Source organism: Vipera berus (assembly GCF_964194415.1).
Source record: "Vipera berus genome assembly, chromosome: 3".
Lineage (NCBI taxonomy): Eukaryota > Metazoa > Chordata > Lepidosauria > Squamata > Viperidae > Vipera > Vipera berus.
In genome coordinates this window covers 151619972-151636660 of record NC_138204.1, presented here as the reverse complement: position 1 = coordinate 151636660, position 16689 = coordinate 151619972, and the positions used below count along the sequence as shown (strand labels likewise).

Here is a 16689-nt window from a genome sequence, read left to right as displayed (position 1 = left end):
CAACTCCCCCTTGAGCTCCGGATGGCCCCGGATCTCCGGTCCTTTCACCGCGACCTCAAAACTTTCCTTTTTCATCAGGCTGACCTGGATTGACGACGGGTTTTTAAAATGTTTTAATTTGTAATTGTTTAGTTAATTTATTTTGGGGCTGTTTATTTAATTTTTTTAACTTTTGTATTGTTGTTTTTATTGTTGTTAGCCGCCCTGAGTCCTTCAGGAGATAGGGCGGCATATAAGTCCCCAAAATAAATAAATAAATAAATAAATAAATAAATAAATAAATAAATAAATAAATAAATAAGTTAATTTGAAATCAAGTGAAAAATTGATTTAAATTATTTTATTAAAACAAATTAATGGCAATTCTTTTATAAGAAGTTGCCTCAAACAAAATGAGTTTGACATGTCTGCTCTAGATCAGACATGTCAAACACAAGGCCCGGGGGCTAGATCCGGCCCGCGAAGTGGTTTCATGCGGCCCGCAAAGCCATCCTGGAAACAGTGAGGGAACGGCCCCCACTGCTTTGGCCCTGGCCCAGAGACCCTCCTTCTGCCAGAGACCCTCAGATCTGTCCCACTGCTGCCCAGGCCCCCATAGGCACCCTTGATGCGAACGATGTAGAGCTGGCCACGCCCACCCAGTAGGCCATACGCACTCTAGCCACGCCCACACAGTAGGCCACGCCCACCCTGGCCATACCCACCCGGCCCCCTGAGGGCAACCGCAGTGCTGATGCGGCCCTCAATGAAATTGAGTTTGACACCCCTACTCTAGATAGTTGAATGTTCCAAAATAAATTCTAGACCAGGCCTGTACATGCAGCCTACCAAGCACCCTTGGACAGAGCACAGACTTTTTTTTAAAAAAAAGTAATAAAATCATCACCACTGCCCTGAAAGTCATGTTGCCTAGTGCCTCCATGGCTTACCATGACCACAAGCTCCAACACTGTAGATGCTCCTCTAGTCACCAAATCATTGATTAGCCCACCAGCATTCCTTTGCAGACCACAAAGATTTTTAATTTATCAGTGTGGGCCTTTCCCTTCTACAAGTTGCACAGATCTCTTCTAAATTTTCCTCTTGCCTTTCCGAGTTAACTCCTTGGTCTGTCATTGAGCAAGAACTGACTTTGTAGGGAAGCATATTATCATTTGATGTATATTTAACATATGTTCTACCTTTATTTACCAATTATATAATATTTGTATGCAATCCACATGGCGAGGTTTGGGGCAATTTACAATAGAAAAAAATATATTTTTAAAATCATAAGATTCAAACATAAAAGCAGGGCTTTTTTTCTCACAGAATGCTCAGAATGGTATTCCGGCACCTTTTTTTGCACACACAAAAAAAGCTTTTGCACAAGCTATGCTACTCCCTCTATTGGCTTTCAAAAGCCAATACGAATTGCTGCTGAGTGCGCCAAAAGACCTGGCTGGCAAATGTTGCACCGGCTAGTTGTCTGCAGCGAAAGCGAGTAGGCAGGAACTTTGCATCCCTCCCTGCTGCCCAACTACACCATCTCAGCTAGGTAAGTAAGAGAGGACAAGGAGTGGGAGGTGGGTTCTGTGGAGTCCATGTGCACTCCTTCCTTGTGCTCACCCGTGTCAGCCAGGCTGGTGACCTACCTGGTGCTGGACCTGCGCCACCGTTGCCTTGCCCTGTGTGCCTAAGTGGCCGCCCTGCATCGCCTGGCCCGCCCCGCCTCCGCTGCCTGCCCAGCACAGCCCCGCCATATAGAGCGGGCCCTGCTGCTCCCACAGCACCAGCCGTGCCGGCTTCAGCTCCGACCCCAGGGGGGAGCCTGCCACCAACACCCCTCGCACCCGTGACTGCAGCGCCACCCCACCCCACCCACCCCCGCCTCCTGCACCCACCAAGATGAGAGTTCCGGCACCTTTTTTTTTTTTGAAAAAGCACTGCAAATATCTTATCTGGCCATTTGGTTTTCTTGGTAAAATATAGGAACGGTTTACCATTGCAGTATAAAGTGATGCTTCTGTCATTGTCACTAAACTGCCCCCAGCACCTTTCTGTATCATTGTTGCCTGATACAGGTAGCTGCTTGCTTTAGTTAGAAAGCTAGCTGATCTTCACACCTTGGGTGACCCTGCTTGGAGTATACACTCCTAGCATAAACTCCTGAGATTTTTCACTCATCCTTCCCGGGAACAGACCCCCTACTCGCACAAAGAGGCAGTATAGCAAGACTTGGAGACAGAGAGAACTATTAAGTCTCCAACCATTTGGTTCTGCTTTCAGTCTCCTGCTCAACAGAATAATCTCTATCACTATGTGGTTCTATCTTCTAGCCTCATTCTTTCAGATTCCTTATTCCCATATGTCTTCTATCACCTGGAAGTTGAGAAGTAAAAAGCAGAATTATCTATGCTAAACACAGATCAATCCAATAAAATTAAAGGTACCGTACTTTGTATGGCAAACTCCTACTTCAAATTATAAGAAAGGTAAATTATGACAAACGTTTTCAATTTGTTTCAAGTATAAAGAATATTAAAGCTTTCAAGAGCCCAGTGCCTCAACTTAACACAGCTTTTTACATTTCATTGACAAGTGTACCTATCTCTAGGGGGAGGATCATCCACTTCCACGTTCTTTTGTGACTGGCGTTTTCTGACTTTAGGAATGATGTTTCTTCTACTGAACTGACGATCAAACGGCGTTGGATCTTGTGCTGACACAACATCTTCAATGTCTTCAAGGCAAAGATCACCAGCAGCAATCATTTTCTCTGGAAGATAGAAATATATGGCAGAAGAGAAAAAGCATAAAACAAGGATCCTTATGCCTGTAACAGTAGCGTACAACAATCCATATCTATCTCTATCTCTCTCTCACACACACACACACACACACACACAAATTCTGCAAGGCTAACAGAGCATTTTAAAGAGCAAAGAGCAGCAACCATTTGTAGGTCTTCAGCAAAAGCCACAATAATGTCACATACATCACAATATTATTGCCTAAATAATGTGAAGTTCAAGGTGCTAACAATGACATACAAAGCCCTACATGGCATGGGTCCGGACTACCTACGGGAGCACCTTCTGCCAATGTCAGCACCCCACCGTCCTGTGCGCTCCCACAGAGAGGGCCTCCTCAGGGTGCCACCGCTCAAGGAATGTCGGCTGGTGGCCCCCAGGGGGAGGGCATTCTCAGTGGGTGCGCCAGCCCTCTGGAACAGCTTACCAACCGAAATCCGGATGGCCCCCGACCTCCGCACCTTCCGGCGCGAATTAAAAACTTACCTGTTCCAGCAGTCCGGCCTGGCCTGATAGCTCTAATTGGGGTCCCAGTTTGTATTTTACTATTGTTTTTTTTCACTATTGTTCATTCTGTATGCCTACCTTATTCTGTACACCGCCCCGAGTCCCTCGGGAGAAGGGCGGTTTATAAAAACAAACAAACAAACAAACAAACAAATAAATAAATAAATAAATAAATAAATAAATAAATTATGCAATTTGGATCAACTGAACCATAATGCAAATTGCATATAGCATCTAATGACCTGCCATGTCCCTCCCCCCTCCTGTAAACCACCTGTTCATGTCAAAAAGTTGAGCTTTAAAATAAGAATAAAGGTAACCACAGTTTCAATTAATGAGATCATTCAGGGAAAACCAATATAATCTCAAAATAATTGAAAAATCCCCCGTACTGAAACTCGGCACCATATTTTAAGAACAAGATTTATAAAATGTTTTCCAGATTAACTAGGATCGATAAATTTCTTCTACTACATAGCAATAGTTCTAAAAATATTCAGCAAGTGCTTTTGCTGAACACACACACACACACACACACAAAATGGTGGGCGAGCCACATTTCCTCAGGCAGTGCTTTCTTAGTCAGCTGACAACATGGTAGCAGCCCTGCTGGGTCAGCCCTAGTTAGGATAACCTCTTCCATGATATCAGCCCTTCAAGGTTGACCAGACTACAAAATGAAAGTCATACAGGACAATACTACAGATAGTCCTTGACTTACAATCACAGTTGAACCAAAAATGTCTGTTGCTAAGCAAGACAGTTAAGTGAGTTTTGCCCTTTTTACAACCTTTCCTGTCAGAGTTTGTTAAGTGAATCACAGCAATTGTTAAATTAGCAACACAGTTACTTCCCCTTTGACTCTGCTTGTCAGAAGGTCACAAAAGGGGATCACGTGACCCAGGGACACTTTAGCCATCATAAATATGAACCGATTGCCAAGCATACAAATTTTGATCATGTGGTCATGGGGATACCGCAATAGTGGTAAGTGTAAAAAAAGGGAATGCGTCACATTTTTCACGTTATTTCCTCAAGAGATGCCTTATGGGAATTGTAGTCTAGCTGTATAGTGAATACCATGCTTGCTAGTTAAGTGGGTGGAGATTTCATAGTTTATGGCAGGACTTCCTACCTTGTCTTTGTATTAACTCTCTGAATGAACCCTGGCATGTGGCTGGGATATCAAGCTCCATTTTCAACATGTAACTTTGCACAGGATGGAAAGTTCCATCATTTTTTTACCTAATGATATGGGTCCAAATTACAACCTTGCATTCCGGATGGACCTTTGCTGTAACCGTGACTTATTGACATTGACATTGGACGCATGAGAATAAAGTAATTTGATTATTCCCATTTTATTTGAGTTTATTCTGGCTGTTTCAAGTGGGATTAGCAATCACATCTCTACTTGAGACGGAACACAACCCACAAGCTAAGAAGAGGTCTAAGTAACCAAAGATTTGATCATCTGCTTTTGATTCAGGAGAAGCCTATTACCCAAGCTTAACCTAAACCATATATAAGTGCATTCTACAAACTTGTTCGATAGCTATGGTAACTGCATTTGTAAGAATGACATCACACAAAATGTCATGATTTGTGTTAGAAATCCTGAGCCAAGTACCTAATCAGTGTATTTACATAATGATGTCACAATATGAATGCCATTTTGGTGTCATCACAACTTGCTTTGGAACCAATAACATTAAGTGATAACAGAGTTTGCAGGGTTTTTTGCTTCACAAACTGTGTGAACCCTGCCATTGAGACTCATCGACGATACATAAAATTTTAGTATGATTTATAAACCCAGCCAATATATATTTTAGCAAACAGTAACAAAGGAAAAGAGATTATACAAAATTTTCAATATGGAAAATTAAGTACTTTTATGTTTATCTAAATAAACCAGAGTTTGTCAATACGTTGCCTGCTAAATGTTTTGGACTAAATTTCAACATTTCCTGACAGTTGTTCAGGCTGGCTATGACTCTTAGACCTTGTAATTCAAAAGCTGTTGTTTAGGAAAGGAATCAAATATATATATATTTTTCTCAAACAGCTAAATGACAATCACATCAAAACAAAATACAATGCTAGGGATAGTATCTTCTAATAAAACCTTACCTTAATATTGCTCGGTATTGGGTCCTTCAGCATTTTTTTCCTGAAAGGAACAGAAGTTTGTTAGCAGTGATCACATGTACCACCAAAGACATTACTGGCAAAGGAAAACATCTTTGGGGAATGTTCTTCTGCAGCCTCTGCAGCCTCCAAAAACTGTGTGAGATCATGGCCTTCTCACATGGTTTCTGGAGGATCCAGAGGCATGCAAGAATACACCCCATTCTTGCACAGCCTCTGCAGCTTCTGAAAATCAAGTAAAATGGGGCATGCTTTCAAAAATAGTTCTTGAGTGTTGGTGAATCCTGGTGTGCCACCCAAAGCATTGTGGTGTGGCACCATTGATACATATGTCATAGGTTCACCATCACTAGCCTATTACGTGAATATTTTACTTTTAAAAGTAATTTTAAAGTGTTTAGTCAAAGCATATTAGTATGCCCCGAGAACCTTTTGCTTTTTGAAAATTCAAAACCTCAGATAAATCCAAATCAACTGGTACCTTTTCCTTTAAATTGGGTTATAAGATTTAAGCTAACAAAAAGAAAAGAGTAGATTTTGAATAAAAAATATGTGAAAAACAAAATAAGCTTTTAAAAATACCTTGTTAAATATCCCTAGCCATATTTTAAGTGCAACTTCCTGAAACATTATTCTGTGTCTGGCTTCAATTAGTGTTCCTTGATTTTTTAGAGGAAAATATATTTGATTCTGGAAGCTTAATGTTTAGCCATCCGTGTTTAAACAGTGTATTTTATGAGATGATAATTTCCCTCTTTTACGATTCTTTCCCCTCAGTGTAAACATTTAGAACATATCAGGCATTATGTTAGGGTTAATGTTTTTATTATACAGTCAGGTGCAGAAATATTAGGACATCGACACAATTCTAACATCTTTGACTCTATACACCACCACAATGGATTTGGAATGAAACAAACACAATGTGCTTTAACTGCACACTGTCAGCTTTAATGTGAGGGTATTTACATCCAACTCAGGTGAACGGTGTAGGAATTACAACAGTTGGCATATGTGCCTCCCACTTGGTAAGGGACCAATAGTAATGGGACAGAATAATCATCATAAATCAAACTTTCCCTTTTTAATACTTGGTTGCAAATCCTTTGCAGACAATCACAGCCTGAAGTCTGGAACGCATAGACATCACCAGACGCTGGGTTTCATCCCTGGTGATGCTCTGCCAGGCCTCTACTGCAACTATCTTCAGTTCCTGCTTGTTCTTGGGGCATTTTCCCTTCAGTTTTGTCTTCAGCAAGTGAAATGCATGCTCAATGGGATTCAGGTCAGGTGATTGACTTGGCCATTGCATAACAATCCACTTCTGTCCCTTCATAAACTCTTTGGTTGCTTTTGCAGTATGCTTTGGGTCATTGTCCATCTGCACTGTGAAGCGCCGTCCAATGAGTTCTGCAGCATTTGGCTGAATGTGAGCAGATAATGCCCGAAACACATCAGACTTCATCCTGCTGCTTTTGTCAGCAGTCACATCATCAAGAGAACCAGTTCCACTGGCAGCCATACATGCCCACTCCATGACACTACCACCACGCTTCACTGATGAGGTGGTATGCTTAGGATCATGAGCAGTTCCTTTCCTTCTCCATACTCTTCTCTTCCCATCACTCTGGTACAAGTTGATCTTGGTCTCATCTGTCCATAGGATGTTGTTCCAGAACTGTGAAGGCTTTTTTAGATGTCGTTTGGCAAACTCTAATCTGGCCTTCCTGTTTTTGAGGCTCACCAATGGTTTACATCTTGTGGTGAACCCTCTGTATTCACTCTGGTGAAGTCTTCTCTTGATTGTTGACTTTGACACACATACACCTACCTCCTGGAGAGTGTTCTTGATCTGGCCAACTGTTGTGAAGGGTGTTTTCTTCACCAGGGAAAGAATTCTTCAGTCATCCACCACAGTTGTTTTCCGTGGTCTCCCGGGTCTTTTGGTATTGCTGAGCTCACCGGTGCGTTCCTTCTTTTTGAGAATGTTCCAAACAGTTGTTTTGGCCACGCCTAATGTTCTTGCTATCTCTCTGATGGGTTTGTTTTGTTTCTTCAGCCTAATGATGGCTTGCTTCACTGATAGTGACAGCTCTTTGGATCTCATCTTGAGAGTTGACAGCAACAGATTCCAAATGCAAATAGCACACTTGAAATGAACTCTGGGCCTTTTATCTGCACATTGTAATTGGGGTAATGAGGGAATATCACATACCTGGCAATGGAACAGCTGAGAAGCCAATTGTCCCATTACTATTGGTTCCTTACCAACTGGGAGGCACATATGCCAACTGTTGTAATTCCTACACCGTTCACCTGAGTTGGATGTAAATACCCTCACATTAAAGCTGACAGTGTGCAGTTAAAGCACATTGTGTTTGTTTCATTCCAAATCCATTGTGGTGGTGTATAGAGTCAAAGATGTTAGAATTGTGTCGATGTCCCAATATTTCTGGACCTGACTGTATGTATTGGATTATTTTTTTTGGAAATAAACTTTTTTAAAAAATCAATTGGTTTAATAAATGTTTTAAAATTACAAAATAATAATTACAGTGCAAGAAGATATGAATAAAGGGATGCGGTGGCTCAGTGGGTTAGGACGCTGAGCCTGTTGATCAGAAGGTCGGCAGTTTGGCGGGTCGAATCCCGAGTGCCGCATAACAGAGTGAGTGCCTGTTACTCGTCCCAGCTTCTGCCAACCTAGCAGTTCGAAAGCACGTAAAAATGCTAGTAGAAAAATAGGGACCACTACGGTGGGAAGGTAACAGCGTTCCGTGCGCCTTTGGCGTCTAGTCATGCCGGCCACATGACCACGGAGATGTCTTCGGACAAGCGCTGGCTCTTCGGCTTTGAAACGGAGATGAGCACCGGCCCCTAGAGTTGGAAATGACTAGCACGCATGTGCGGGGGAACATTTACCTTAGATATGAATAATTGGTATCTTTTTTAACTTTGTATTTTCTATATCTTTAAATACAGTATTAATGTACTTTAAATGTGTGCTCTTAGAAACGTATGTTCATTGTTTGCTTCTTCATACAAATATTTTTCCCCCCACTCATTCATGTCTGATTCTCAGAAATTGCTTGGACACATCCCTGCAGTTTTCTTGGCAAGGTTTATTAGAAGTGGTTTGCCACAGCTTTCTTCCTGAAAGCAAATGACTGGCCCAAGTCACCCAGCCAGCATTAATTTAAGTATCTTCAGTTACTTCTATTTTAAGACGTTTTAAAACAAATCACATCACTGACTACCTCCCCTTTTCACCTTATTACTTTATTTATCTGTTTCTCTGGGATAAGGGAACTGAAAGATTTAAATTATATTTTGTGACCTTTAGTTGGCTTAATATATAACTTTCAAATGGACTTGTGATTCACTTTCCTATAATAATTTATTCATTCATTCACTTTATTTATAAATCACTGAATCAATACACTCCTGGAGGTTTACAAAACAGTCAACAAACCTAATACTTTAAACATCTATAGTAATTATCAGTAGCCTTTAGCCTGTTAAAAAGGATGGAACAAATCTTAACGCCATATTAGACTTTAGCTCCCTCACATTCAGCATACAACTGCACCAACTAAAAAAATATTATAACTCACAGCTTATAACTTGGGCAAAATCCCCTTTACTCTCTAACTCCTGCTCTATTCCCTTTCCATCTCTTTGTGCCCACTGGATGATGAAAAGGAAAAAAAGATTTGTGCCCACTGGATGATGAAAAGGAAAAAAAGATGCTGCAGCTTCTCTAAACTCTTTACTTTCTGTCTTACGGTTGCAACACAGTGGTTGCATGTTAACTAGGGAATCCTGACAGTTTGAAATCCACACATTTTACAGTTGCTAGGGCTAAAAAGGGACGCGGTGGCTCAGTGGATTAGGACACTGAGCCTGTCAATCAGAAGGTTGGCAGTTTGGCGGGTCAAATCCCAAATGCTGCGTAACAGAGAAAGCACCTGTTACTCGTCCCAGCTTCTGCCAACCTAGCAGTTCGTAAAAACTTCGCAACTAACAACAACAACAACAAAGACTGGTCTTGCCATTGGCTGCTAGAAAGTAATCAGCTGCAGTCAAGCCAGCAGGGATTTAGAAGGTGCTTCTGTTCCCAGGGACGTGGTGGCTCAGTGGGTTGGAACACTGAGCTTGTCAATCAGAAGGTCGGCAGTTTGGCGGGTCGAATCCTGAGTGCCAGTAGCAGAGTGAGCGCCTGTTACTCGTCCCAGCTTCTGCCAACCTAGCAGTTGGAAAGCACGTAAAAATGCAAGTAGAAAAATAGGGACCACTACGGTGGAAAGGTAACAGCGTTCCGTGCGCCTTTGGCGTCTAGTCATGCCGGCCACATGACCACGGAGATGTCTTCCGACAAGCGCTGGCTCTTCGGCTTTGAAATGGAGATGAGCACCGGCCCCTAGAGTTGGAAACGACTAGCATGCATGTGCAGGGGGGGGATCCTTTACCTTTTAAGGCTAAAAAAACACAGATTTAAAGTGTTGAGACCCACATGTCGCAGATAGAGGATATCGTAGAAGAAGTCTAAGGAGAAACAAGCCATTCATTTTCATTGCCTTCGCTCCAACGTAGATTTATCGATTTTCTAACATATCTGATTACGTATTATCAAGTCGTTTGGGATACCTAGCAACCACGTAAGATAGGTTTTCTCCATCTACTTCAGAGATACGTAATAAGTCGCTTCCCAACCAATTGGGTGAGATCCCAGAAAGGGATATCCCCCTAAAACGACCAGAAACCAGGAAACAGAATACCGGGCTAAGCTGTTCTTCAGCCCACGGGAGACGAAATCTAGCTCTCCTTCCCAACCGGCGGTGCGCTAACAGCGGCGACAACCGTAATAAGCAAACAATTTACCTGGAAGCCCCTAGCTCAGCTCCGAGCAGCTGCACATGCACTGCGCCATGTTGTGGCCACGCCCTTTGACACGTCACAGGAAGACGCTGCGACGGTATGCTGGAGGGAACAAACTCGGCTCGTTTTCGCTCCGCGAAAGTCCGCGTTCGAACTCGGCGAAGTCAGGACTGGTTAACTCAGGGGTCTTCAAACTTGGCCCTTTTATGACTTGTGGACTTCAACTCCCAGAATTCCTCAGCCAGGTATGTTGGCTGAGGAATTCTGGGAGTTGAAGTCCACAGTCATAAAAGGCCAAGTTTGAAGACCCCTGGGTTAACTCTTTCCCCGGAGATGCGTGCGGCTCCCCAGGATTGTGGATTAAATGGAAATATTGGAAAAGGCATCCTCGGGGTGGGGGGCAAGCCTCAATCCGGGGGAGACTCGATTTTTAGGCAGTATTTATTTCCGAGATAACTGGATTTATCGACAGCGTCTACGTCTGTTGCATGAAAAACAATAATAGAACTGCAACGAGGATTTCAGCCGTCGTTTATAAGCTTTGAAGGGAATGACACGTGGAACGAAAGTCCCAAAGGTGCTTTTTCAAAAGGCAACTGGACTGTTTCTCTTTTCCTTGAAAACGTTTCGCTTCTTACTCCCAAGAAGCTTCTTTAGTTACTGAATTCGCTTCTTGGACGAGAAGCGAAACGTTTTCAAGGGGGAACCCCCTCCCCCTCTCCCTCCCCAGTTCATTTGCCTTTTGAAAACATTTTGGGACAGCCATGACCTGGATAGTTGAGATTCTTCATAGAAACGAAGGATGAAAAATGAATTATTAGGTAAGCTGCGCATTGGGATTTATGATTTCTAGCGCTATAGTGAGCTTCGGTTTCCCCTCCAAAAGTTCCTTTGGGCGTGGGAACTTAGCACGTGTAGTATTGGCAACACTTTTAAAGCAGTTGCCTTCCCCACCCCGTGGCTGCTTTAAGGTAATACATCATGCTCTTCCTCCAAAGCACTTTACTTAAAAGATTAACCCTGTAGAGAGCTGCACAGCACAACCAGAATGATTTCTTCCTTTTCTGGCTTTCTGAGTTCAAAGGTCTTGCAGTAGCTGTTTTAAGGAAGTATTGCATAACTTGCAAAGATAGTTATTATTTATTCGCTTAAAAGACTGACTTTTTGAGTAGGCGGTCATGAATTTGCACGGATCAAATGGCTAGGCTGATTTTAATCAGTGACTCACTTTAGCCATCCACTGATTTTTGGATAAACATGACCTGTATTTTTACTTTGTACGTGCTAAGCAACTTGATATTTGGTTCTACAATACTTTCTTCCTTGCAGAACGTTCGTGCTTTTTTCTACTAAATTTGGATACCTTGTGGCAGTTGTCAGTCAGCTAGAAATTGGGATTTAGCATAGTTCCTTTGGCGTCAAGCTTAGGCAAAATTATAAGGGTTTAGAAGCCCACCAAAGCACACTTCATCTTATTTTATATCTTGAAAAAAACGTGTCTAAGACACAGAATGCCATAGGATTGGGTTCAAGAGCTCATGCTGTCCAAGATTTTCATTCATGACTCAGATGAAGCGATGGACAGAATACAGGTAGTCCTTGACTTACAATAACAACTGAGTCCAAAATTTCTGTTGTTAACCAAGACAGTTAAGTGACTTTTCCCCATTTTATGGCCTTTCTTACCACAGTGAATCATTGCAGTTGTTAAATTAGTAACAGAACTGTTAAGTGAATCTGGGTTCCCCATTGCAAAACGTGATTTTACACGACCGCTGGATATTGCAACCATTATGTGAGTCAGTTGCCAAATGCCCAAATTTTTCATCATGTGACCATGGAAATGATGCAACGGTTGTAAGTGAGCAAAACATGTCACTTTTTTCAGTGCTGCAACTTCAAATGGTCACTGAACAAATTGTTGTAAGTTAAGGACTACCTGTATTTATCAAATCTGTGGGTGATGCAAGGCTGTGGTATAATCAGTACTTGGTAAGCAAACATTATTCAAAATATCCTGATAGACTGAATCAAACCAAAAGCAATGGAAATTCAACAGAGACAAAGGGAAAGTGATTTGTGGACCTTAGGAAGTTGCTGAACTACAGCATGCTGCAATTTTATCTAGAATGGCTAATAATCTTAGATTTCCAAGTCCTCATGGAGGCAAATTCATGGAATTTGGAACCAGTTACCCGTAGAGCTCAGGACTGCCCCAGATTTTCGTTCGTTCCGCCAGGACCTGAAGACCTGGCTCTTTGAGCTTTCTGGCCAGGACTGAGAACTTTTAATTTTTAACCTATTGTAATTAGGTTTTTTAATTAGAGTTAAGGGTTTTAGATTTTAATTAAGGATAGTTTAATTTATTTTAATTTGTTATTAACTTTTGTATTGTTATATTGTTTTAATCGCCTTGTGAACCGCTCTGGGTCCTACGGGAGAAGGGCGGTATATAAGTTTAAATAATAAATAAATAAATAATAAATTCAAGGGTCTTCACTTATAAAAAGGAAACTAAATGCAGTTATCTACTATAGAGTAGTGACCATCTAACTCAGGGGTGTCAAACTGCTGGCCCGCGGGCTGGACGTGTCATGCAGAAGCCACACCCACCCCATTGCCGGCAATGGCAAAACCATCCCGATACGTTGTGTGATGTCACGTGACCTTGCGCGTTTGACATGTCTGATCTAACTGGATAATAGTACCTGTGAAAAGAATATTGGAATGGTTGCTGATCAGAAGCCAAATACAAGTCAGCAGTCCACCATTGTAGCAGCACACTAAAAATAAAAATATATCTAGTTTCCCAATCAGTTAGAATATTTAATTCAATCTGGGATTTTCGTAACTCATTCGGCTATAAACTACAGCTTTAGAGAGACCCCACACACCCCTCTTTACAGTCTGTTTCTGTTGCTCCCCTCTGGGAGGAGGTTTCAAAGTATTTCTAGCAGGACTACCCAATTCTGTAATAGCTTTATTCCCTGTGCCATCCGTCTGGTAAAGTAGACTGTTGTTTCTCTGTTTAAAAAAATATATGTGGGTATATGCATAATTCTGTATTTTGTCATATTTATGTAGTGCATATTGGAGGTGGTGACCCTTTGGGAGCTGTATGCAACAAAATTTCATTTTAATGTATGCCGATGAGTGTACATTCAAGGTGACAATAAAGTTATTATTCTATTCTATTATTCAATTCTAGGTAGTCCTTGACTTAGGATCACAATTGGGGCTAGAATTACTGTTGCTAAGCAGGGTGGCTGTCAAGTGAATCACACCCAATTTTACAACTTTTTTTCTTTTTGCCACGGTTAAGAGAATCACTGCAGTTGTTAAGCACATCACACAGTCTTTCACCAAATCGAGCTTCCCCTACTGATTTGCTAGAACCCGTTTGGGAAGGCTACAAATCATGATCCCATGGGACACTGACACACTGCAGTTGTCCTAAATATATACTAGTACAAATGCCTGAATTTCTTGATCATGTGGCTGTGGGGATTTCACAACTGTCGTTAAGTGCAAGGACAGGTCACTTTTTTCACTGCCACTGTAACTTGAAACGGTCATTAAATGAATGGGTTGTTAAGTCAAAGACTACCTGTGGTTGAATAGACTGTTTTGTGCTAGATACATTAGAGGTCACCAACCTTTGTTGGTTGGTGGACCGGAGGAAAAGGGAGGGGGAAGCATTTTATATGTGCTCATGTGTGTGCACGGGGCAACGAGCACGAACCCACCAACTGGGGTGAGGCTATCGCCTGCGTGATACTCACTAGCCCTGCCCTGTTCTTGCATGGTGCAGCACCTTGTTTCTGCACCCTGCAGTATGGTGGCAACTATTTTTGCACCTTGCAGCGCAGCGGCAGGTTGTTTTTGTGCCCCGCAGTGTGACAGCACTCATTTTTGCACCCTGCAGCATGGTGGTGGCCCATTTCCATGCCCCGCGCTGCGGTGGTGCCCATTTTTGCACCCTGTGGCACCCATATTTGTGCCCTGCAGCACGGCAGCAGCCCATTTTTGTGCCCCAAGGTGCATTGTCATTGCCCATTTTTGCGCTGATGCGTGGCATTGGGGTCCCATTTTTGTGCCCTGAGGCGCAACAGTGGCATTTTTGTGCCCTGCGGCCACGGCTCTAGCGCAAATGAGAGGGTGTGCACGCACACATGTGCACACTGGACAGCCTGTCCTGTGGCCTGATGGCCAGCAGTCCACGGCCCACTACTGGGCCATGGCCCACAGGTCGGGGACCCCTGAGCTACATGATATCACTAATCTTTTTCTGATGTATGAATATAGGCAGTAATCTAAGTTACAGAATTTATTATTTGCTTATTTAGCGAACAGCAAAAGCTACAGAAGAGCGCAAGTCTGACTGTTGCTAATGCCAGCTGGAATGTAGTTCCTCTGGCTTAGCCACAATGGGTAGTCCGTTCAATTTCTATGTGACTAGGATACGTTGCTCATTACTTTGGGGTAAAATGCATTTGAAATAAGTTGAAGCAGATAAAAAAATTACGCAGGAGAAAACTAATACAGTATGTACTGATATAAAGCTTTATTGATTACCATTTAAAAAGTTAGTTACATTTAATTAGGCAAGGTCCCAGCTATAGAACAGCCTTTACAGATGAAAAATTATTTTTGCTTTTTTTTACATTATTTTACACATTTAGAACTATACTAATCAAAGTATATTAAGGTTAGTATTTTGCTGATACACTGGGGGAAGTATGTAATTGTACAAAATGTCATTTTATTTTCTTCCCTTTCATTTTATTCTACCCATGGATCCTCTTCATATAATAAAAGTATTCATGCATACACAAATTCCTGTTTCTTCATATGACATACTTAAATACTACATTTTTATTTACAGATTTAAGGTTTTATGGGTTTTTTTAAGAAATAACAAGCTAACTATAAAATACTCTGCAGGCTTTACAAATTCATTCCTATTGTACAAAACTGTTATATGACTATAGCTTAAGAACATACAACTTAAATAACCAATTAACTATGAACATATTTGTATACATATAAAACACACTTAATACTGTTTAACAGTTCTCAAGGTGTTGCATTTTTACACAATTATTTTCCAAGGCTCAATCATACAACTTTCATACTATTACTCAGCCATTTCATTTGTGAGTGTCTGTAGCAGCATTTCAATGGTACCAGAAAACCTGCACATATATTATTTAAAACAAACATTTTAGAAATGTTTTAAGCATCATGTAGAAAAAGTAATGTATACTGCTTAAACTATTCAACTAATTAACCAAAGTGACAACATGTCATACAACTATGTTTACATGTATGAATTCTATTCATTTTTCAGAAAGCACATTATATCAGCAAAGAGTTATCAATTAAAATTCAGCGAAGACAATCTTGACAAGTATATTATTTAGACTTTGGGTGAAATGTCAGCTTTGTAGCAACTTCCAAAATGGGAAGTAAAAGCAACTAACCTTCTCAAATAAAAACAGTGTACTGAAAAAGTGAAGCTTGGCTTAAATAGTACTTATTACAAAAAAATTAAAAAATAAAGCCCACAGTGCAATTCTAGTAGGCACTTAACACAGAGCCCCACTTCGTACCACAAACCTTACATGCCAGTTCTACTGCACTTTGCAGACAGTGAAATTGAACTGTGCATCTTTGCTTTATATTATAGCAAGGGACTTCCTCAGTACCACATTTCTTCCCAGTGGGGAAAATTATCATCTTCAGCCATCTGAAGGTGAAGCGGGTTAACAACTACATGCAGAAACTGATACTATGTGCAGTTCACCAGTCAAATACAAAGATGGGCTGTATAAATCTAGCTCTTTGGAAAGAAGGTAAAATCCACTAGACTATTCTACAGAGAGAGAGCTAGAAGCTAGAATCAATCCACACTGCCTACTCTCCCTTTCTAAAGCAGCTGATATGGACAACTTTTCATTTTTTTAAAAGGTTACTTAGAGGCTTACCCGGATATATTGAATTCACTGGGGTCAGCACCTCTGTTCTATCTTGAATAGCAATATTTTTAAAGCCTATTCATACTCAAAATTATTAATGTCCTCAGCGATAGGTGAATGCTCAAAAATTGAGCACAGATAAGAATTTAAATATTTCTAGTTAACTTTGGAAGAAGTCTATTTCACATTTTTGTTTGTGTATCTCATACTTCTCTGTAGTTACTCTTTGAATGAAAAAGTTGAACAGACATGGTTTACAGAAGGCACGGCTTGAAATTGTAAGGAAAAAATGCTATTTTTGGCTAAAATAGTTCTTTAGCCCTTTATGAAACTTATAGACACAATAAACCAGAATAAAATAGGCTTAACCATTTCTTCCGATT

The 16689-nt window shown here is 41.2% G+C and overlaps 1 protein-coding gene across 2 annotated transcripts in view; it reads right to left on the bottom strand.

Annotated features, from left to right (window-relative positions):
- Nucleotides 1–10399, bottom strand: part of CDKAL1 (CDKAL1 threonylcarbamoyladenosine tRNA methylthiotransferase) — a 315714-nt gene extending 305315 nt beyond the window's left edge. For both annotated transcript variants that reach the window (XM_081325955.1, XM_081325954.1), the window contains exons 1-3: nt 10332–10399; nt 5433–5472; nt 2587–2758 (exon numbers count right to left, since the gene is read on the bottom strand). In XM_081325955.1, the coding sequence (XP_081182081.1) occupies nt 2587–2753 (167 nt within the window). In that variant the 5' untranslated portion in view covers nt 2754–2758; nt 5433–5472; nt 10332–10399. The remainder of the gene's footprint in view (nt 1–2586; nt 2759–5432; nt 5473–10331) is intronic.
- Between the last annotated feature and the right edge of the window lie 6290 nt (nt 10400–16689).